Below are 24,367 nucleotides of genomic sequence, written 5' to 3' on the forward strand. Positions count from 1 at the left end.
TGTTCTGAATGAATTAATAGCATTTTGCAATGAAGGTCCAGCTGGTTTTTACATTCTAACACTGGGAGCAGTGACTGGAAAGCGTCAGACTGTTCAGGGACACACCCCAACTTGTAACAACCAGCTGGACCTTCATTGCAAACTGCCAAAAATTCATGCATAACTTCTAATAGGAATAATAGAGGGATTGGACAACATAGTCATAACAATAGATGATCCAGAATTGCTATTAATTGCAGAACACAAGTAGTCGCTAAAAAAGATATTTCCAGAGAGGTGACAGGTCCTATTTAACTCTGTTATAGAGTTCTTAACGTTATGGAAATATCTAAGAAGAGATTCCCCAGTCAGTAAAGGGACAAACAAATTAAAGGGGTCACAGTCCTCACTGCCTCTGCTTCACAGTCCTGCTTGATGCACACCTAATAACTGCTCAATCAATCGCTGAGGTGGGTCACCGCCATAATCAGATAAGCAGTTATTTCCTGTATTTCCTAGAGGAACTAGGAAGCAAATCAGGCAAAGGACTGAGAGCGGCAAGAAAGAAGGACTGGAAGGGGGTTGCTCCCAAATTAGCTCATTAAAGCATTGAGCAGCCTGTAGCTGGCCACTGGCCAGCTAAGATCTGTCCTAGGTTGCTAACATAGCTTATATGTTTATACAGCTAGACCTGCCAATAACCTTAATACAGTTCATATGTTTGTGTGTTAAAGACAAATGCAGAGTTATTTACAGTGACCTCATATTTGAATGTCATATAACAGTTATATATTGTGTTCACAGAAGCAGAAAAGATAATATGCCTTTAAGATTTATTATATGGATGTAAGGTAAGCTCAATGACACAGCAGAAACAACATAAAGCATAGAGTTAAACTGTTGTTGGTGGGCAGGAGTCTTGACCAATCACAGCCAGTTTCACACACAGCAGGAGTTTTGACCAATCACAGCCAGCCTCACAAACAGCCTGTGTGGGAAATTCCCCTAGCAGGAGCTGCTAGAAATCATTATTCACCAGAGAGAGAAGCTGAACAGACATTCACTCCCCAAATAGCTGTGTTTTATGGAAGCAGAGAGGCCAAAATAGGTATTTAAAACAGTTATATAATGTTCCTACTGTTAATATAGTGATTAGAACTGTACACTGAACCAGTTATATGTGTGTTTACTTACAGTTCCACCAATTGCAAATTGAATCCAAATTCAAATTCGCTATTGCAAACCAAATTGCATACAACCATACCAGATCATGCTCAACCAATCTTCAAATAGTTACTGCTAACTGCATACTGCAAATTGAGACCAAATTCAGCAAGAATAAAGATTAGTTAGACCTCAGATATACCTCTCAGAGAGATCATAAAGTGCTTAAATAACTTAAAGCAAGAGTACAGATACTGAAGAGAGAAATATATCCACCATTTTATGTTGAATGACAAGATTGAACAATTGAACCACCATCTTATGCATACCGCCATTTTATGAATCTTTATGCAACATGTGTTATGTACATGAATTATCTGCTGCAGAGGCGGCAGTGTTATATATGAAGAAAAGTTGAAGTTAATAAAGAAGTTATTTCAAGCATTTGGTGTGCTCTTTAAAACTACTGTTTCTATAGAACGGCGCTAGAGGAATTACAGAGTTACCAGACAGTCTGGTTAGACTAAAAGTCAGAGATATTAAAATTCTTCTAATGCCACAACGCAAAAGGCACTTTATAGGGCTGCGCCTGCCACACAGCCCCCCTTACATAGTACTGTAGTAATCTGTGGTAAGATGGAGCATGATTATATAGCCTGGTGTTTTGGAGAACCTCAAGGAGCATAGTGTGTGTTGAGACAGTACAAAGAGTGAATGAAGAACTGCACGGTAAAGGTGTGGGTGAAAAAGTGCACTGAACAGGTGTGAGTGTAGAAGTGCATGGTACAGGAGTGAGTAAAAAAGTGCATGGTACAGGTGTGAGTAAAGAAGTGTAAGGTACAGGTGTGAGTAAAGAAGTGCACAGAAGAGGTGTGAGTAAAGAAGTTCATGGTACAGGTGTATATATAGAAGTTGATGGTATAGGTGTGAGTGAAAAAGTGCAGGCTACAGGTGTGAGTAAAGAAGTGTAAGGTACAGGTGTGAGTAAAGAAGTGCACAGAAGAGGTGTGAGTAAAGAAGTTCATGGTACAGGTGTATGTATAGAAGTTAATGGTATAGGTGTGAGTGAAAAAATGCAGGGTACAGGTGTGAGTATAAAAGTTCATGGTACAGCTGCGAGTGAAAAAGTGCATGGTACAGGTGTCAGTAAAAAAGTGCATGGTACAAGTGTGAGTATAGAAGTGAACGGTACAGGTGTGAGTAAAGACGTGCATGGTAAAGGAGTGAGTACAGAAATGTATAGCACAGGTGTGAGTATAGAAATGCACAGTACAGGTGTGAGTATAGAAGTGCACGGTACAGGTGTGAGTATAGAAGTGCACGGTACAGGTGTGAGTATAGAAGTGCACGGTACAGGTGTGAGTATAGAAGTGCACGGTACAGGTGTGAGTAAAGTAGTGCACGGTACTGGTTTCAGTGAAGAATGCACGGTACAGGAGTGAGTATAGAACTGCACAGTACAGGTGTGAGTAAAGAAGTGCAGGGTACAGGAGTGAGTATAGAAGTTCATGGTACAGGTGTGAGTGAAAAAGTGCACGGTACAGGTGTAAATATAGAAATGAACAGTACAGGTCTGAGTATAGACGTGCACGGTACAGGTGTGGGTATAGAAGTGAACGGTACAGGTGTGAGCAAAAAAGAGCAGGGTACAGGTGTCAGTAAAGTAGTGCAGGGTACAGTTGTGAGTAAAGAAGTGAACTGTACAGATGTGAGTATAGAATTGCAAAGTACAGGTGTCAGTAAAGAATGCATGGTACAGAAGTGAGTATAGAAGTGCACAGTACAGGTGTCAGTAAAGTAGTGCACGGTACAGAAGTGAGTATAGAAGTGCACAGTACAGGTGTCAGTAAAGTAGTGCACGGTACAGAAGTGAGTATAGAAGTGCACAGTACAGGTGTCAGTAAAGTAGTGCACGGTACAGAAGTGAGTATAGAAGTGCACAGTACAGGTGTCAGTAAAGTAGTGCACAGTACAGGTGTGAGTAAAGAAGTGCATGGTACAGGTGTCAGTAAAGTAGTGCACGGTACAGGTGTGGTGAGTAAAGAAGTGCAGGGTACAGGAGTGAGTATAGAAGTGCACAGTACAGGTGTCAGTAAAGTAGTGCAGGGTACAGGAGTGAGTATAGAAGTGCACAGTACTGAGGCTGGATCTCCTTGGCACCCGTAGAAGGCAGGTCCTGATGCCGTGCAAGGCATTGGGCAGCCGCTGCACGGCATCGGGCTGCCTTCTCACCCATCGGGTCCCTGCCACAGCAGCGCGGGGACCTGATGGGCTCCCTCACCCAGAAAACGTATTTAAACCTGGAATCCACGAAGCACAACTACTCAGACATATCATTTAAGTGTTTTTAATCCAAAAAAAAGAAAGAAAAAAAATCATTACACAATATATTAGTGTTGCCTAATGGATTATTGATGCTCTTTGCTGGTATCAGTCAACCTGAGGGCAGCAAGTTGACTTTGCTGTTCTATACCACTGACCTAGATCTTGATCATTACCCTCTAATATAATCAATTGCTTTAGAGTAAGGTCTGTGCTATGATCTAGACCACAGTAGTAACTTCAGCTTTACACTACAGTGCAAGGGGTCAGATATCTTTGGTGCTGTCCCACACAAGTCAATTTCTATCAGGGATTCCCCAGCCACTAAGCCACCAGGAGTATCGCCTAAAATGGCTCCTCAGCAATCGGCACTGACTCCTCAAAGCTCTGATGCCTCCATGTCACTCCAGCTTCATCTTTTCACACCCACCATGAGGAAACACTACTGTGACGTAGCATTGCTGCACTGCGCTCTCTAGATGCACCATGTGTAGTGTGCAGCTCTACTCCAAAGCTTTGCCAGGCCTCAAGGCAATGGCTTGGTTACTTTTCCACTTCCATCTACATGAGTTTTTAAAGTGTTAAACCAGAAACTCATCATAAAAAATAAAAATAAAAATCTGATTTACAAAGCAGATAAATAGTTGCAAATATCTGCAGAGCATTTTCGTAACAGGGATCTTTTGTGCTGATGCATTTGACGTCACTCCTGAACATGCCAGTCTCAAACCAAAGTCACCTTCACTCAATGGCTCCTTCAACAAACAGAAATGAACCACTCAGAGCTGATCTACAGTAAAAGCAGCTGAAGAAAAAATAGTTGCTTTTATAATGTTAGGTCTGAAGCACAGAGGAAAACTCACAGGGGAGATCTATTAATGACTGGCATATGCAAATATTCTGCCTTTTATGCAATGTTCACCACGTCTATAAAAACTGTGGGGGGTGCATGTGGGGAGGAGAGCAGAGGCCATGTAGGGCGTCTGTCAGCTCATTCTCACCTATTAAAGTTATGCTGGCGGTCTGAAGGTGACATAAACAGTATGAAGAACTTACCCTTTCCCCATGCTGATGGTTCCTTGTCCCAGAAAAATAAGTTTGATCCGAGATACAAATGTAGGGTCAAGTGCCCAATGGGCGGTCCACCGCAAGGCAAGGGCCCAGGCCCTCCTCTCCTAACTAAGCTACACTGATTCCCCATATTCCCAATTGACATCTCCCTCTCCTCCTGATGTCAGGCATCCCGGCTCTGAAATCTCACACAGGTGCAGTGTACAGCATTACTTCTTTTGGGTATCCTGCACTGAGTATCTTTGCAGCGCATGTGCAGTACATTCTTGTTTGTACTGCACATGCACAGCTGTATACTGTATGGGGATAGGTGACATCAGGAGGAGAGAGAGATGTCAATCAGGAGTAAGGGGGGAGGAATGGGACTTGGTTAGGAGAAGAAGGCAGGGCACTTGCCAAGCTATGGACCGCCCTCTTGGCACTTTTCTTTTGCATATCAAATCAAGCTTCTTTTTCTGCGGCATGGACCCACTGACAAGGAAAAAAGGGTATGCTCTACATGCTATTTATGGACAGTCCGCTGGCACATATGTAACGCCCCAGAGTGGGATTACCACCTTTGTCTGGCCCCACTATCTTCAATGGTGTAGCCCATACATTCTATGTAATCATATATATTTCTGTCCATGTCCTACATAATGTGTATGTGGATTTCCTTTCTAATTACTGTTAAAGTGTAATGTGCCTGGTCTACCAGCAGATGGCGGCAATCTTGGCAGAGCTAGTTCCCCTGGAGAGGAACCTTCTAGTTCCATTCCAGCCCTCTCTAGAAAGGGAGGAGTTCAATGTTAGTGAAGGTAAGGGGAAGCAGCAGGCCCTCGTCCCTCCTGGACGAGCCTGCAGAAGTCAGTCTAGCATACCCCATCTTGGGGAGAGGTTGTGTCTAGCTTACCCCCTGTAAGGGTATAGCTGTGTGCCAGCCAGCAGAGCCCTGTCTGCTCTGCTGGGCCTAAGGGCCTATGCTACAAGCCTCAGGAAAGATTCCCTGGATGATAAAGAGAAAGATACAGATCAAGATAAAGACAGTCAGACTCCAGAAAGCTAAGTTGCAGCTCCCAGCAGAAGAGGAAAAGTTCCTATTTAATCCAGCTAACATAGCAGAGCTGAGAGTGTTTGCCTGCCAAAACTAAAGCCAAAACCTGGTGATAACCAAGATAAAGTTGGAGAATTGTTCCTTGATGAAAGTTTATGCCAAGTAAAGCTGTGTTCAATGTTAATACAAGTCTGGACTCAAGTTCTTTCATCCTCATCCTTCATCACCTAACCCTTTTAGTTTCACCGCTGCGGATGACAACGCCTGGGGTTCCAGGATCTTCAGGTAGGAGCACCGTGACAAGTGCTAAAGCCACACCTAAGGGACACTATAGGCATCCCTTACACCACTCTGGCATTCCTACACTGGGTTCCACTATTAGCTTTCACATAGGGGGACTCTGTCCCTCGTTTCTGAAATGCAACTGGCGTCATGACAAACTTTTAACCCACATACCAAACACCTTAAAGGGATCCCATGGTTGGCTTTGCACCCAGTAGCGTGCTGCACATATGTCAGTGGACTTTATAGTCGGTCTTAGGCTACTTTCACATCTGCGTTTTTGCTGGATCCGGCAGGGGAACAGCAAAAAACTATTCCGTTACAATATTACAACCGACTGCACCGTTATGAACAGATCCAGTTTTATTATGTCTAAAATGACCAAGACGGATCCAGCACTAAAACCATTGAAAGTCAATGGGCGCCGGTTTAGTTTTCTTTTATATCTGAGAAAACGGATCTGGCACCATTGACGTACATTGTGTTTTATCCTGGATCCGTTTTTATCAGTATCCCATAATGCACACAAAAATGCTGCTTGCATGGGAAAGCAACCAAACGGAACAGAATGCATTCTGGTGCACATCGCTCCGTTCAGTTCAGTCTTGTCCACATTGACAATGAATGGGGACAAAACTGAAGAGTTTTCCTCCTACCGGAAAGGAAAGCGCAGATGTGAAAGTAGCCTTAGTAAGTTTCTCCCACTGTATGCAACCTGATGAAGACTCTATTTAGCTATGGAGCACCTTAGTGCATCCAAAAATAAGCAAAGGGTACTAGTGCTACACATCTCATACATACATTTACATGTCCACTGAGATATCGCACTAGTGTATGAAGCACAATTCATAAATGTCATCTAAATATGAAAAAAAAAAAGCTATACGAAGAACTACCAAATGAACCGGCAGCCCCGTGGGGCTTCACTGTAGTTTGTGGATTTCCATACAGATAAATACACCAATTTTATCAGAACCATCAGTCAGCTGATAGAGCAAGTACCTAAACATTGCATGAATTTCAAAGCTGAACCATGCAAGGCAGCAGCAAGATGAATAATTACAGTTGTCCGCTGTCCCCCTGAAGAGCGGCTTTGTGCTTCTGAAACTTGTTTTAGTCACTAAATAGCAAAAGCCATCAATTAAAGGGGTTGTCCGGGTTCAGACCTGAACCCGGACATACATCCATTTTCACCCAGGAAGCTCCCCTGATTTGAGCATCAGAGCAGTTCATGCTCTGATGCTCTCTTTTACTCTGCGCTAAATCGCGCAGGGCAAAGGCATTTTCAGGAGTTCCGGTGACAAACAGGGTTCTCCATGGGGCTGCCAGGAAGCCCAGTGACGTCACCGGGTGTCAGGCTGTCAGCTATACAGGGGGGTGCTTCCGTGCCTGTCTGCTTGTAGGCACTCTAGGCAGCAAACTGTGAGAGAGTTCACTAGAGCTGTTATTCTCTTAGGAGAGAGGACCTTTGATGACATCATCACCATGTGACCAGTAACATATCGATATTACTGGTCACATGGCTATGAGGTAATCAAAGGTCCTTTCTCTCTACCAGAAGTGTGGCTGCAGGAGAAGTTTGCCATAATTGTGGAGCTTTTTTTGTGTGAAGATTACATCAGGAAAAGGTGACAGGGGTTATGCTATTATACTGTAAGCTACTGTATAGTGTGGGGTGCTGTCAGGGCATTAATATTGATTGGACCCAGGGCAAGAATTTACTTGGGCCCCCTGGATCCCGCCTTCCCACACCCTAGCATGCAATCACACCCTCCACTACAACACACACACACAAAAAAAAAACTAAAACAAACAAGTACTATATATAATATAGCTTACAGTGAATTACTGTAAATACTTACAGTTCTGAAGACTCTAGCAGGCTCAGGATCAGTGCTCTGGGCAGCTGAGCTAAGGGCTGGAAGTGGGCACCGCTCTGCAGTTCAGGAAGGAGACCAGGGCTCGGCTCACTCTAGCGTTGCAGTGCCTCTGCGTGACGTCACGGCACGCAGCGTACGCAAAGGGCAGGGGAGGTTGGGAGGAGGAGCAAGCAAGTACCGTATTTTTCGCCCTGTAAGACTCACTGACCCATAAAACGCACATAGGTTTTAGAGGAGGACAATAAGAAAAAAATATTTTCTATTGCACCTCAGGCCAGACCACCAATCAGACCCCCAATCAGACCCCCAATGTTAATCAGACCTCAGCTGACAGCCCCAATCAGACCCCCAATGTTAATAAGACCCTCAATCAGACCTTATATCAGCCCCCCAATGCCCTATATCAGCCCCCTAATGCCATATATAAGCCCCCCAATGCCATATATCAGCCCCCCAGCCTCATGTATCAGCCCCCCAGCCTCATGTATCAGCCCCCCAGCCACATGTATCAGCCCCCCAGCCTCATGTAGCAGCCCCCAGCTTCATGTAGCAGCCCCCCAGCCTCATGTAGCAGCCCCCAGCCTCATGTATCATCCCCCAGCCTCATATCAGCCCCCCAGCCTCATATCAGCCCCTCAGCCTCATGTATCAGCCCCTCAGCCTCATATATCAGCCCCCAGCCTCATGTATCATCCCCCAGCCTCATGTGTCATCCCCCAGCCTCATATCAGCCCCACAGCCTCATATCAGCCCCTCAGCCTCATGTATCAGCCCCCGAAGCCTCTGGTATCAGCCCCTCAGCCTCATGTATCAGCCCCTAGCCTCATGTATCAGCCCCCCAGCCTCATGTATCATCCCCCCAGCCTCATGTATCAGCCCCCCAGCCTCATGTATCAGCCCCCCAGTCTCATGTATCAGCCCCCCAGCCTCATGTATCTGCCCCCCAGCCCCATGTATCAGCCCCCCAGCCCCAGGTATCAGGCTCCCAGCCCCATGTATCAGGCCCCCAGCCATCAGCGCAAATAAAATAAATAACAACTTACCTCTCCTGCTCCTGGACGCCGTGGCTCCTCACCACCAGCACTCTCTCTCTTTTCTTCCTGGTCCTCGGCTGTCGGCTGTGAAGGCTGAGCACAGCGCGAGGTCAGGGCTTTCACCGATTCCTGGTCCTCCGGTACTAATCAGTGCTTCCATAATGGAAGTGCTGATTAGTATTCACCCCATAAGCTGCAGGGGCATTTTGTTTGGGGGAAAAATGCGTCTTATGTGACGAAAAATAATTTGTGGGCAGTGGCCAGCAGGGCTCAAGAGGCAGCTGCCTTGGCCCCCTCAGGAGGAACTGGGCTCGGGGCAGCTGCCCCGTGTTAAAGATGGCCCTGGGTGTTGTATACTGTGGGGTGCTTTATACTGTAGGGTGCTTTATACTGTATACTGTTGGGTGCTTTATACTGTGGGGTGCTGTATACTGTATACTGTGTGGTGCTGTATACAGTATATTGTTGTGTGTTGTGGGGTGCTGTATACTGTGGGGTGCTGTATACTGTGGGGTGCTGTATACTGTAGGGTGCTGTATACTGTATATTGTGGGGTGCTATACTGTATGCTATACTACATACTGTGGGGTGTTATACTATGTATTGCATACTGTGGGGCATTATATACTGTATACTGTGGGGTGCTATACTATATACTGCATACTGTGGGGTACTGCTTACTATAGAGTGCTATACTGCATACTGTGGGGTGCTGTATACTATAGGGTGCTATACTGCATACTGTGGGGTGCTGTTTACTATAGCGTGCCATACTGTATACTGTGGGGTGCTGTATGCTATGTATTGCATACTGTGGGGCACTGTATACTAGTCGGTGTTATATACTGTATACTGTGGTGCATTACACTTATACTACGGAGTGTTGTATGCTGTACACTATGAGGGGCTGGGGATGTTTTACGATAGACGTCAATTCAACAAATCTGACCTAGATAAATAAAGGGTATTAGGTTCTCCTAAATAAAAACTATCCCCCTTACGGCTGATAGCCCCCAATTTACATTTATCCCATAATCTGTAATAATAATTCCACTCTATTTCATTAAAGTCCTCCAACCACTAAACACCGACAAGCTATCCTAGTATATTATTCTGCATTCACTCCTGCACCAGGAATGTGGTTCTGTGCACTGTCACCACTCGCCCCTCTATTGCTTCCTTTTCATTGATTAATCACATTGATTATATGGTTTAGGGTCAGCACTGACGATAGTCGTCCTCTAACATCGCTTCATACTCTGCCCCCAAAATGTTTGCCAGATCTCTGGAATCCTCAGGGCTAATGGGCAACGACACTATAAACGTGGCATCGTTTTCTTTAATATTTACCAGAAAAAAATAAACATGGGGCACAATGCGAAAGAGGGGACGGTCGGTGCAAATAGACAAAGGAGTCCCAAGATGGGTAAACAGCTCCCGGCCTATGATACACTTAATCCGCCCCTGGTGTGCGCTCTGATAAGCCAGGGAGCGCACTCACGCCTATCTCACTTGTATGTTCGCACCCAGCCGCCGCACCCAGCCCATCTTCCTTGCAGCCGCTTGCTCCAGTGCTCCTGAGCAAGAAAACGGCTGAGCTGTGCCGCCTGTGCCTTCTAGTGAAGTGACCACCTCACCAGTGTTGTGTGTGTCTGCAGATACACTGCCACCGAGCTAGGTCTGCAAAAAGCACTGTGGTGTGTGGCAGTTAGGAATGGTGCAGACAGTCACAGTACCTGCGATTTTCTGTTTACTAGCAAAACATTTTTTTATTTCAAACAAAATAAATATTTTGGTTTATTTAAATGTAAAAATAAAGTTTCTTATGGTTTAGGCGGGGGGAAGGGGGTGCTAGAGAAAGTACCCTCGCCGGGTGCCAAATACCCTAGGCACGCCACTACCAATGCTAACATCAGGGGGGCTGCCTGGGTGAAAATTACAGAAAACTGTAATTGCAAGTGAATCACCCAGCGGGATGATCAGAAGGACATGGATGCAAATGCAGAGAAGATGTCTGAGGCAATCATGCTTATTATGCAAGTAATAGGTTTTCAATGTGGATTATTACATACCGTATTTACTGCATAAAAGGGGAAAGTGGTGTCGACTGTACCAGCTGTGCTCAAGCTGGAAGGAGCGGAACAGAAATGTCACACACATATTTCGTGAATATTCGTCATAAATTAGCAAATTCGAGAATTCGCCATTATTTTCCTGATTGCGAAAATCGGCAATGTAATATGCATGTATTGCACGCGCAATACAGGCGTGGGTCACTTTTGCTACATTTGCAGATAGCTCCAATATATAGCAGATAGCTCCAATTTATTTGCAATTGCTCAAATCGGCAATTAATGATGCGCATATTTTGGCGCAATAAGTGCAACTTCACATTTTAGCAGGTCTGACTACATATTACTGATTGGTGCATTAGGTATTGTTGTGAACTTGTGACATCGCAGCGCTATGTCTGCACCATGTATGTATGGACAGCAGAACCTATCACACTACCTAACACCCTGCACTGGAACCTATCAGCTACACTATATCACTATCTAACCTACACTGACTATCCCCCACTAACTATATATATATATATATATATATATATATATATGAGATAACTAACTATATAATTACACAGCAAAGTACAGAGCACAGCAATGACACTGCTGTCTCTCTCCGAACTGCAGAAAATGGCTGCTGGGGAGGTTCTTATATAGTAAGGGGTAGGCAACTTTCCTATTGGTTGCTAGGGATGTTGCTAAGCACTGACAAAGACACTGCAGCCTTCTCATTGGCCAACAAGCAAGAAGCAGGGAGGGATCATGGGTTCAGATGGAAAAAAAAATCTAGAATATTCGCAAATACGAATATATAGCACTTTATTCTAAATCTTCGCAAATTCTCAAAGTGGCGATATTCGCAATTAAAATTCCCGATCTGAATATTCGCTCCCAACACTACAATCTACCGTATATCATTATGGCTTTGTGCCTTCTGTCGATGCTGATATAGGATGGTACAAGTTGCCATATTGTCTGACATTAGTGATCATATGCAATGTATAGTCCTCAGATGAACCAGTACAGCGCTGGGATTAAAGCTCCTGCGCCTCCAATCTAGCAGGAGCTGGTCGGGTCCTGGCTGGCAGACACAGAGGGACCCTGAGGAGTAGACATGAGCGGTTTATTACCCTTCTCCGCTGCCTTCAGGAGATCGTGGAGTAGCACAGGGGGGAGAGCAGGAACCGAGCCGCTTCCTCTATTAGTCCCGGCAGTCACACGACCGCTGGGTGTCTTGGGGGCAGGAACAGAGCTGCAGGGTCTAAGGAGACCCTGATCAGCTCTGCCTGTGTGTAATGCCCCCACAGGGGGCTGTTTTCCCCTATAACTGAGGCTACTGTGGATTCCCCATTAACAGTGGTAACAGTGATAAAAAAAAAAAAAAATCTGTGTCCTACAGAGGTCTTTTAATTACCTCCTGGGGGACATATTATGAGCCAAAAATAATTCAAATTCAGGTGAAACTGTAAAAATTGGAATATCGTGCAAAAGTCCATTTATTTCAGTAATGCAAATTAAAAGGAATTGCATTAATGCAGCTTAAAATTTGAATTTTGTGAAAAAGTTAAATATTCTAGGCTCAAAGTGTCACACTCTAGTCAGCTAATTAATCCATACCCCCTGAGCAAAGGGGACCTGAGATTGTGACTTTGGGGTTTTATAAGCTATAAGCCATAATCATCCGAATTATAACAAATAAAGGCTTGAAATATCTCGCTTTGCATGTAATGAGTCTCATATGTTAGCTTCACCTTTTAAGTTGCATTACTGAAATAAATGAACTTTGCACGATATTCTAATTATTCGAGTTTCACTAGTATAAGTAAAAAAATAAAAAAAAATGCAAATAAAAAATGTAAAAAAAATTTATTCACTCAAACCAGGGCTTTTTTTCTGGCGGAACGCCCCAGGAACGGCGTTCCGCCACCTATTTTCTCCCACTCGCCCCGTCCCCCTTTAGTTACTGGCCCAGCCGGCCCGCTAGTGGCGTCGCTAGAGGGGGGCGAGGTGCCGCTGATTCCCCCAGGTGAATAGTAATGAGCGCTTCCATTATGGGAAGCGCTCATTAGTACCGAAGGAACAGGAAGTGGTGAACGCTCTGTACTCACCACTTCCTGGTTCACGGGTCGCTCTGTGACCTCACGCTGTGCGCGCCAGTTTAGAGCACAGTCGACTGAGGAGGGAGAAAATTGCAGGCGGCGTCCGTCCAGGAGCAGGAGAGGTAAGAGGTTTTTTATTTTATAAAAAATTTGGCTGCTGGGGGCATTATAGGGGCTAATTGGAGGCATACGGGGGGCTAATTGGAGGCATATGGGGGTATTTGGAGGCATATGGGGGCTAATAGGAGGCATATGGGGGCTAATAGGAGGCATATTGGGTTAATAGGAGGCATATGGGGACTAATAGTTGGCATATGGGGCTAATTTGAGGCATATGGGGAATAATTGGAGGCATATGGGGGCTAATTGGAGGTATATAGGGGCTATTGGGGCTAATTGGAGGCATATGGGGGATAATAGGAGGCATATGGGGGCTAATAGGAGGCATATGGGGCTAATTGGAGGCATAATGGGGGCTAATGAGGCATAATGGGGATAATTAGGCGTAATGGGGCTAATTAGGCATATGGGAGCTAATTAGGCATATGGGGGCTAATAAGAGGCATAATGTGGGCTAATGAGGCATAATGGCTTATAATGGGGGCTAATGAGGCATAAGGTCTTATAATGGGGGCTAATAAGGCATAAAGGCTTATAATGGGGGCTAATGAGGCATAAGGGCTGATATGGGGGCTAATGAGGCATAAGGGCTGATATGGGGGCTAATGAGGCATAAGGGCTGATATGGGGGTGATAAGAGGCATAATTTGGGCTAATGAGGCATAATGGCTTATAATGGGGGCTAATGAGGTATAATGGGGGCTAATAAGAAGAATAATGAGGACTAATGAGGCATAAGGGCTTATAATGGGGGCTAATGAGGCATAAGGGCTAATGAGGAATAAGGGCTGATATGGGGGCTAATGAGGCATAAGGGCTGATATGGGGGCTAATGAGGAATAAGGCCTGATATGGGGCTAATAAGAGGAATAATGGGGGCTAATGAGGCATAAGGGCTGGTATGAGAGGCATAATGAGGGCTAATGAGAGGCATAATGTGTCATCCACAGATGCCCCCTATAACAGTGTGTCTTCCACAGATCCACCATAACAGGGCGCCTGCGCACTGACGAGAGACAGAAAGAAGGGGAAAGAATCCGCGGAAGCAAGCAGAGGACGGCACAGCAGACGACTGAATAGCTTCTTTTGTAAATATAAATTGCTTTATTATAAAGATATCCCTGAATACCGCAATTCTCTCGTATTTTGTAATCTTATTTATATATACTTATTTCGTTTTTGCCCCCCCATTTTTGACTGTGGTATCTTTGTGCCCCCCCCTATATATTGTTCCTAGTGTCGCCACTGCGGCCCGCTGCTTAGGCTGCTGACTTACTGTTCTCTAAAGGGGCGGTCCTAGGGGTGGGTAGGGGCGTGGCCAGGGAAGGGGGGGGGTGAGTTCCACCACCTTTTCTCTGAGAAAAAAAGCCCTGCTCAAACCTATACATGTTATACAGTATAGCAAAACAATTGTCCCCAAATAGGGAACCCATTGCAATAATTAATATTTGTGTCAGTTTTAATATTTAAGGAATAAAAAGCTATAATAAAAAAAATGACTTTTTAGTAAGAATTAGCGGTTTCCCCCAAATAAAACCTAAAAAAAGGGAAAAAAAATTCTAAAAAACATGTTAAGAAAAAGTCCTAAGTTTCAATTAAAAAACATTATTTTGGTTGTCAAACAAATAAAAAAGTTAAGGTCACTAAACCCTCACGTGCACAAAATCACAAAAAATTGCCTGGACATTCAGACCTTTTTTAGGCCCAGTCATGAAAGCCTAAATATTTGCAACTGAGCCTCTTGGAGCAACAGCTCAGCTCTCTCTGCAACAGCAACACCCCTATTTCTCCTATAGGCTCATTTGCATATATTAAAACATAAAACATAACGTCTTGGCTCATTGTGTTGCCCAGAGATGGACTTGGTCCTCTCCCTGATTAATTAATGTGTCTTTAGCTGAGAAACAGGCAAGACCTACATGTGGAAGCTCCTCAGAGCTGGGCCCAAGCTCAGAAACAGTACAGTACAGCCTTCCTTTCATTGTTCACCTGCTCGCTGTCGACATCACCGCGCTGAGCACATGTAATTACATTTACTTGTATGGAATGGCTCATTTCTATGCACTTCAATTTTGATGTCGACGGCAAGCAGGAAAACTAAGAAGGGAAGGCAGTGCTGGCACGGCACACAGACTTCTCTTCAACCAGCTGACCGCCGATCAGATATTGATGACCTATCCTGAGGATAGGCCATCAATATTAAAATAATGGAAAACCCCTTTAAGCAGTGCCTGAAGACTCAAAGAAACTGATAGGACCCCTACTTAAGTTTCCACCCAGGCGGTGACCTGCCTATGGGTACTTTCACACTTGGGGCAGAGTAATCCGGCAAGGCAGTTCAGTCGCCGGAACTGCCTGCTGGATCCGTCAAAACATATGCCAACTGATGGCATTTTAAGACTGATCGGGATCCTGATCTGTCTTACAAATGCATTGAAATGCTGGATCCGTCTTTCCGGTGTCATCTGGAAAAACGGATCCGGCATTTATTTTATTTCACATTTTTTTCCGGTCTTACGCATCCGGCGAGTGTTCCGTTTTTTTGGCCGGAGAAAAAACCGTAGCATGCTACGGTGTTATCTCCATCCTGATCAGTTAAAAAGACTGTACTGAAGACATCCTGATGCATCCTGAACGGATTGCTCTCCATTCAGAATGCACGGGGATAAAACTGATCAGTTCTTTTCCGGTATAGAGCCCCTAGGACGGAACTTAGTGCCGGGAAAGAAAAACGCAAGTGTGAAAGTACCCTAAGGCTGAGTTCACACGGGCGTCACGTTTTGGCTCCGGATGCGTCCCGGGTGCATTGCGGCAAACCCGCACAAGTAGGTATGCAATTGCAGTCAGTTTTGACTGCGATTGCGTTCAGTTGTTCAGTTTTTATTGCGCGGGTGCAATGCATTTTGCACGCGCTGTGATAAAAAACTGAATGTGGTACCCAAACCAGAACTTCTTCACTGAAGTTCAGGTTTGGGTTAGGTGTTCTGTAGATGTAATTATTTTCCCTTATAACATGGTTATAAGGGAAAATAATAGCATTCTTTAATACAGAATGCTTAGTACAAGGTCAATTGAGGGTTAAAAAATAAAAATAATTAACTCACCTCCTCCAATTGATCGCGTAGCTGCCGGTCTCCTGTTCTTTCTTCCGGACCTGTGGTGATGTCACTGAGCTCATCACATGGTCCAATCACATGATCCATCACCACGGTGATGGACCATGTGATTGGACCATGTGATGTGACGTCACCACAGGTCCTTTAGCCGGCAGCTCATGATTAAAGAAGTAAGAAGACATTGGCAACTACACGATCAAGAGGAGGAGGTGAGTTAATTTTTTTTATTTTTTAACCCTCAATTGACCTTCTACTAAGCATTCTGTATTAAAGAATGCTATTATTTTCCCTTATAGCCATGTTATAAGGGAAAATAATACAGTGAATAGACTGTCATCTTAGCAACCATGCGTGGAAAATCTCAACGCATCCGCACTTGCTTGCGGATGCTTGCGATTTTTTACTCAGCCCCATTCACTTCTATGGGGCCTGCGTTGCGTGATAAACGCACAATATAGAGCATGATGCGATTTTCACACAAGTGACTCTCATGTGCACAGCCCCATAGAAATGAATGGGTCCGGATTCAGTGCGGGTGCAATGCATTCACCTCACGCATTGCACCCGCGCGGAAATCTCGCCCGTGTGAACTCAGCCTAAACTGGCGATTGGTTGAGTGTGCATTTCCTTGTATTTCCTATGTGTTGAAGAAGCACAGGAGCTCTTCGAGGATCAAGTAAACACTGGAATGGCAGCAGCAAGGATTATGAAGTGAGCAATTGTCCTTTTATTTTTTTAACCTATCCTGGAAAACCCTTTTAAGCACCAACGCTGCAGTTCAGTAGGTACGTTGATGTCAAATGTCCCAAATGCCCAGTCTAGTCTCAGCCTATGCTTGTCTCAAGGTGAAGCGTTCTTGAGAACATTCCAACATAATACTTAAAAATACATTTTAAAAAAGTCTAGCACCAATAGAAAACAGTCAGTTCAGATTAGGGGCAGCATAAGAATGATCTAGGTGCACAGGCATTAAGTCATGGCCGCGTGGTACTGATCACTATAGCCATAATGCATTTGAGGGGTAGTTATGGCTCTCTACTTAAAGGGGTATTTAAAACTCAGACATTTCTGGAATATTGGCAGGGTATGCCATCAGTGTCAGATAGGTCTGGGTCCCATTCTCTCCTATCTCCAAAACAGGACCCGAAAATAAAGGGGAGTTTGCCCACCCTCTATTCCCACTATGGGAGTTCCAAAAATAGCAGAGCGCTGGCCTGAGCTCTGTCTGGAACTCCCATAGTTGTGAATGGAGAGGTAGGTAGCCGTGCAGGGGGGTATGCTCTCCATTCACCTCTATAGGACTGCCAGAAATATCAGATCATACTTGCTTCAAGCCATTTCTGAAACTCCAATAGAGAATGTGCGCATGCGCGTTGAAGGAGTGCTGTGACCACAAGGGCTATGGGCATCCTCTGGCCAATGGGACTCCAATGAACTGCCCTAAGGATGAGTCCCCTTCATATTCTGTGCCTGTGATAATTCTGTTCTGTGTCTTCTCCCAATGATGGGAGGTGGATTTGAGGTGACCACATTCCCACAATTCTTTCTTTAAAAAAAAAAATGCTACAAAGGTTAGGGCTCATGCACACGAACGTATTTCCATTCCGTGCCCGCTCCGTTTTCTTTTTTGCGGACCGTATGCGGAGCCATTCACTTCAACGGGTCCTGCAACAAAAAGGAAGTTACTCCGTGTGCATTCCGTTTCCGCATGTCCGTATTTCCGTTCAGCAAAAAAAAAATAGAACATGTCCTATTATTGTCCGCATTACGGACAAGGATAGGACTGTTCTATTAGGGGCCAGCTGTTCCGTTTCCGCAAAATACAGAATGCACACGGATTTCATTCGTGTTTTTTGCAGATCCTTTTTTTGCATGAGCCCTTATTGTTAGGAACATTGTTAGGAAGTGACAACCTTCTCCTTCCATTCACAATAGCATCGTCCTTCCACATTTGATTACAGAGCTAATTAATTAAGGCAGATATGTGAGAAAACAATTAGCTGCCATTGGCATAATGGAGCACTTGAAAGTGGCATCTTGTTTTAACCCTTTTACTGCCAACCAACAGTATAAGAAGATGAATCCACAGTGAGATCCTTTCTTCTCTTTATAGATACCCAGCATCAAAGGAGACATGGAGTTGACCTCTGTTCCACTCAGTATTGCTGAGGACTCCCAAGCAAATCTCGCCTCCTACTGACAGTAATAGCACAATCTGTTGAAAGAAGAGCTAGATTATCCTACCCCACAGTGCGATCCTTGTTACATGTTACACTGAGGATCAGCCTGAGGAGATAAGACCAAAGAGCATTTCCCAATAATGAGCTTTTCCTCCAACACCAGCAGCAATGTGTGCAGACATGCGCTCCTACATTAGATTGCGAGCTCCATGGGCCAACCGCATGTGTCTATTAGTTTGATACATGGTGCCTACACCAAAAGTCAATCTCATCTCTACTTGCTCTGTTGTCTAACGCATTCTGTTGTCCCCTTTTATCAGCCCTTTCAAGCCGACTGCGATGTTCTTCAATGGGATGGAAGACCTGAAATTCTACTGCTCTGCTCATGGTGAGTTCTTTAGTTGTAGGAACCCACAGGAACATGTCCCCATTCTAAAAGATATTAGCAGCTCTGTTTGATAAGGGCTTGGTGCTTCGCACTAAATTAAAATAGATTTTATGTGACCCAGTGCACTATATATCAACCCTATACATGCTCTCCGGAAGCTCTTGAGCCATCCTGTTCCAACGGACTATGAGGTTCTGCAGTAGCTGATTTCTTAGCAACACAAGTTCAGCACATGGAAGTAGAGCATGAGGATCAAGGATCCAGCCTATACCCCATATAGATTAAAAGACCCCCACCATCCCACCCCACCACCCTCAACCCTCATCCCCCCAGATATCAGAGTCTACAGAGTATGCCAGTGATTTACCTTTCAAAGAACAGGCGTATCATGAAGATGCAGAATGCCAGAGGGATGGCAAGGTAGAGATCTTCAGCCTGGGGGAAAGTAGCCTCCTCTGTGTTCTTCAGATCTGCCCAGGTTACATTGTGAGGCAACCAAAATCTCTCATTCCAAAACCAAACTAGGATACCTGCCATCTTGACTCCTTGCCCTTGCTCTAATGATGCCTTCCTGTGGGTCTACCTGATGCAGCCGCAGCTGGCAGGATGGTGCTGATGCTGGAGAACAATGATGCTGCTGCTAGATTTATAGGTGTCTGTGGGAAGTGCTGGGTGCTAATCACTATTAGCTCTGCCTCTGTTCTCTCTCTTCCTTTCTCATCATTAGGAAGGGGGTGGATTCTGCACACACATAATACACACACAGGAGCATCTGCAGCTGCGAGCCTCCCTCTCCTCTGTTGTAAGCATGCCCATGATTGGACGGTGTACACGGCACTGTCTGCCGGACTGGGATCCCAGCCTTTATTGGGTGATTTCTCATGTATTCCTCCTCTACACATATTAGCGAAGGCAGCACAATGTGCTCTGAGCTGCAGCATCTTCTAGTCTCCGAGCTAATGACAAGGCTCCGTGAGGAGACACTGCAAAATCATTACAGTTTAGAGAGGGGTTGTGAAATCTTTAGGACTTGGCCGGTAGACAAGAGAGAAGATGACGTGTTTTATTAGGGAAGATACAGAAAGCTTGCCTAAGTATGATCATGTAGATAATAGTATAAGCTAACATTATTACATACTGCGGTTCTCCGTGGACAATGCAGATACTATATTATGGTAGAAAAGTAACAGGTAACGCAGAGTAATAAAGACGTGTAACACTGAAACAAATGGTAATACATGATGCATGAGCACTGATCTCATGAGCTGGGTGGGGGTAGCATGTCTATAGTGCGGTAAAAAGTATTTGCCTCCTTCCCAACTTCTTTTATTTTTGTCACACTTGAATGTTTCAGGTCATCAAACTGATTTTAATGAGAGATTAACACATTTCTTACAATTCAAAAGTGTCCCAACTACTTGGAAAACCCTCTCCACCGTTTATCTCTGTCTCTTTATCGCTCCCTCTCTCTCTCTCTCTCTTGGTCTCTCTCTCCTTTTTCCTCTGTCCCTCCCTTTCCCTTGCTTTGTCGCTCTCTCTTGTCCTCTTTCCTTCTCCCTCCCTCCCTCTCAGGTTTCTTAAAATCAGAACTTTGTTTTGAAAATTTGGGGTTGTATTTTTTTTATTTTAGAATCGATTCACTCTATAGACTAGTATATATCTATTATACTCTATTATAGAGAAACTACATGGGACACCAACTTATAAAGAAAACATATACTTTATTAGATCACAAAGATATAAACATACTTAAAAAGATAACATTCCAAAAATTAAAAAAGCGCTCCATCCCAATTTATAACGACCCTTAATGTTATAAATCAGTACCCAAACATAGTGTATCAAAAAGTACCAAGTAAGGGATAACACTACTGCCTGAGATGAACACCCTAAGGCACAATTATAACAAACGTAGTTTATAAGGCTGAAAAAAGACATCTGTCCATCCAGTTCGGCCTGTTATCCTGCAAGTTTATCCAGAGGAAGGAAAAAACCTGGGAAGTAGAATTTTCCTCACTTTAGGGGGAAAAATTCCTTCCCGACTCCAATCAGGCAATCAGAATAACTCCCTGGATCAACGATCTCTCTCTAGTAGCTATAGCCTGTAATATTATTACACTCCAGAAATACATCCAGGCCCCTCTTGAATTCCTTTATTGTACTCCCCATCACCACCTCCTCAGGCAGAGAGTTCCATAGTCTCACTGCTCTTACCGTAAAGAATCCTCTTCTATGTTTGTGTACAAACCTTCTTTCCTCCAGACGCAGAGGATGTCCCCTCGTCACAGTCACAGTCCTGGGGATAAATAGCTGATGGGATAGATCTCTGTACTGACCCCTGATATATTTATACACAGTAATTAGATCTCCCCTCAGTCGTCTTTTTTCTAAAGTGAATAACCCTAATGTGGATAATCTTTCAGGGTACTGTAGTCTCCCCATTCCAGTTATTACTTTAGTTGCCCTCCTCTGGACCCTCTCCAGCTCTGCTATGTCTGTCTTTTTCACAGGAGCCCAGAACTGTACACAGTACTCCATGTGTGGTCTGACTAGTGATTTGTAAAGTGGTAAGACTATGTTCTCATCACGGGCATCTATGCCCCTTTTGATGCAACCCATTATCTTATTGGCATTGGCAGCAGCTGCCCGACACTGGTTTCTGCAGCTTAGTTTGCTGTTCACTAATATTCCTAAGTCCCTTTCCATGTCAGTGTTACCCAGTGTTTTACCATTAAGTATGTACTGGTGACTTGCATTATTCCTTCCCATGTGCATAACCTTACATTTGTCAGTGTTAAACCTCATCTGCCACTTCTCTGCCCAAGCCTCCAATCTATCCAGATCCATCTGTAGCAGTGTAGTGTCCTCCTCAGTGTTAATTACTTTACACGGTTTAGTATCCTCTGCAAAAATGTATATTTTACTGTGCAAGCTTTCTACAAGATCATTAATAAATACATTGAAGAGAATAGGGCCCAATACTGACCCCTGAGGTACCCCACTAGTGACAGTGACCCAATCTGAGTGTGTACCGTTAATAACCACCCTCTGTTTTTCTATCACTGAGCCAGTTACTTACTAGTGTTAGGTCCGAATATTCGAATTGCAAATTTTGTATCGCGAATATCGCCAGTTCGAGAATTCACGAAGATTTAGAATATAGTGCTATATATTCGTATTCTCGAATATTCTAGATTTTTTTTTCATTAGTAACCTCCCTTCTTGCTTCTGGGCCAATGAGAAGGCCGCAGTGTCTGTGTCTGATCTTAGCAACATCACTAGCAACTAATAGGAAAGAGGCCTACCCCTTACTATATAAGAACCTCCCCAGCAGGCATTTTCTGTAGTTTTATGGGGTTCTGAGAGAGAGAGCAGTGTCATTGCTGTGCTCTGTGCTTTGCTGTTTAATTGCATTAGCTAGATAGTTAGCTTATATATAATACAGATAGCTAGGTGGAGATAGTCAGTGTAGGTTAGATCCTGATATAGTGTAGGGTCCAGTGCAGGGTGTTAGGTAGTGTGATAGGTTCTGCTGTCCATACATACATGCTACATACATGGTGCTGCGATGTCACAAGTTCACAACAATACTTAGTGCACCAATCAGTAATATGTAGTCAGACCTGCTAAAATGTGAAGTTGCACGTATTGCGCAAAATATGCGCATCATTAATTCCCGATTCACGCAATCACCAATATATTGGAGCACTCTATCTACATATAAAGCTATTGTAATGTTCTGCTGTGGCAACCATTTTCTCCGGTCTCAGGAAACTTCTGGCAGCTTGAAAAATGTAGTAACGGTGACCCACGCCTGTATTGCGTGCAATACGCACATATTACATTGGCGATTTTTGCAATCAAGAAAATAATCGCAAATTCGAATAATCGCAAATATATGACGAATAGAGTTGAGCGAACACCTGGATGTTCGGGTTCGAGAAGTTCGGCCGAACATCCCGGAAATGTTCGGGTTCGGGATCCGAACCCGACCCGAACTTCGTCCCGAACCCGAACCCCATTGAAGTCAATGGGGACCCGAACTTTTCGGCACTAAAAAGGCTGTAAAACAGCCCAGGAAAGAGCTAGAGGGCTGCAAAAGGCAGCAACATGTAGGTAAATCCCCTGCAAACAAATGTGGATAGGGAAATGAATTAAAATAAAAATTAAATAAATAAAAATTAACCAAAATCAATTGGAGAGAGGTTCCATAGCAGAGAATCTGGCTTCCCGTCACCCACCACTGGAACAGTCCATTCTCAGATATTTAGGCCCCGGCACCCAGGCAAAGGAGAGAGGTCCCGTAACAGAGAATCTGTCTTCATGTCAGCAGAGAATTAGTCTGCATGTCATAGCAGAGAATGAGGCTTCACGTCAGCCACCACTGCAACAGTCCATTGGCATATATTTAGGCCCAGCACACACACAGGCAGAGGAGAGAGGTCCCGTAACAGAGAATCTGGCTTCATGTCAGCAGAGAATCAGTCTGCATGTCATAGCAGAGAATGAGGCTTCACGTCAGCCACCACTGCAACAGTCCATTGGCATATATTTAGGCCCAGCACACACACAGGCAGAGGAGAGAGGTCCCGTAACAGAGAATCTGGCTTCATGTCAGCAGAGAATCAGTCTGCATGTCATAGCAGAGAATGAGGCTTCACGTCAGCCACCACTGCAACAGTCCATTGGCATATATTTAGGCCCAGCACCCAGGCAGAGGAGGGAGGTCCCGTAACAGAGAATCTGTCTTCATGTCAGCAGAGAATTAGTCTGCATGTCATAGCAGAGAATGAGGCTTCACGTCAGCCACCACTGCAACAGTCCATTGGCATATATTTAGGCCCAGCACCCAGGCAGAGGAGGGAGGTCCCGTAACAGAGAATCTGTCTTCATGTCAGCAGAGAATTAGTCTGCATGTCATAGCAGAGAATGAGGCTTCACGTCAGCCACCACTGCAACAGTCCATTGGCATATATTTAGGCCCAGCACACACACAGGCAGAGGAGAGAGGTCCCGTAACAGAGAATCTGGCTTCATGTCAGCAGAGAATCAGTCTGCATGTCATAGCAGAGAATGAGGCTTCACGTCAGCCACCACTGCAACAGTCCATTGGCATATATTTAGGCCCAGCACCCAGGCAGAGGAGGGAGGTCCCGTAACAGAGAATCTGTCTTCATGTCAGCAGAGAATTAGTCTGCATGTCATAGCAGAGAATGAGGCTTCACGTCAGCCACCACTGCAACAGTCCATTGGCATATATTTAGGCCCAGCACCCAGGCAGAGGAGGGAGGTCCCGTAACAGAGAATCTGTCTTCATGTCAGCAGAGAATTAGTCTGCATGTCATAGCAGAGAATGAGGCTTCACGTCAGCCACCACTGCAACAGTCCATTGGCATATATTTAGGCCCAGCACACACACAGGCAGAGGAGAGAGGTCCCGTAACAGAGAATCTGGCTTCATGTCAGCAGAGAATCAGTCTGCATGTCATAGCAGAGAATGAGGCTTCACGTCAGCCACCACTGCAACAGTCCATTGGCATATATTTAGGCCCAGCACCCAGGCAGAGGAGGGAGGTCCCGTAACAGAGAATCTGTCTTCATGTCAGCAGAGAATTAGTCTGCATGTCATAGCA

The 24,367-nt window shown here is 44.7% G+C and overlaps 1 protein-coding gene across 3 annotated transcripts in view; it reads right to left on the bottom strand.

The window, feature by feature from the left end:
• The window catches only part of CERS6 (ceramide synthase 6), a 187,363-nt gene extending 167,944 nt beyond the window's left edge, over positions 1 to 19,419 (bottom strand). For all 3 annotated transcript variants that reach the window (XM_044303672.1, XM_044303673.1, XM_044303671.1), the window contains exon 1: positions 19,102 to 19,419. In XM_044303672.1, the coding sequence (XP_044159607.1) occupies positions 19,102 to 19,271 (170 nt within the window). In that variant the 5' untranslated portion in view covers positions 19,272 to 19,419. The remainder of the gene's footprint in view (positions 1 to 19,101) is intronic.
• Positions 19,420 to 24,367: the final 4,948 nt, after the last annotated feature.

Source organism: Bufo gargarizans, chromosome 8 (genome assembly GCF_014858855.1).
Source record: "Bufo gargarizans isolate SCDJY-AF-19 chromosome 8, ASM1485885v1, whole genome shotgun sequence".
NCBI classification, from domain to species: Eukaryota; Metazoa; Chordata; class Amphibia; order Anura; family Bufonidae; genus Bufo; species Bufo gargarizans.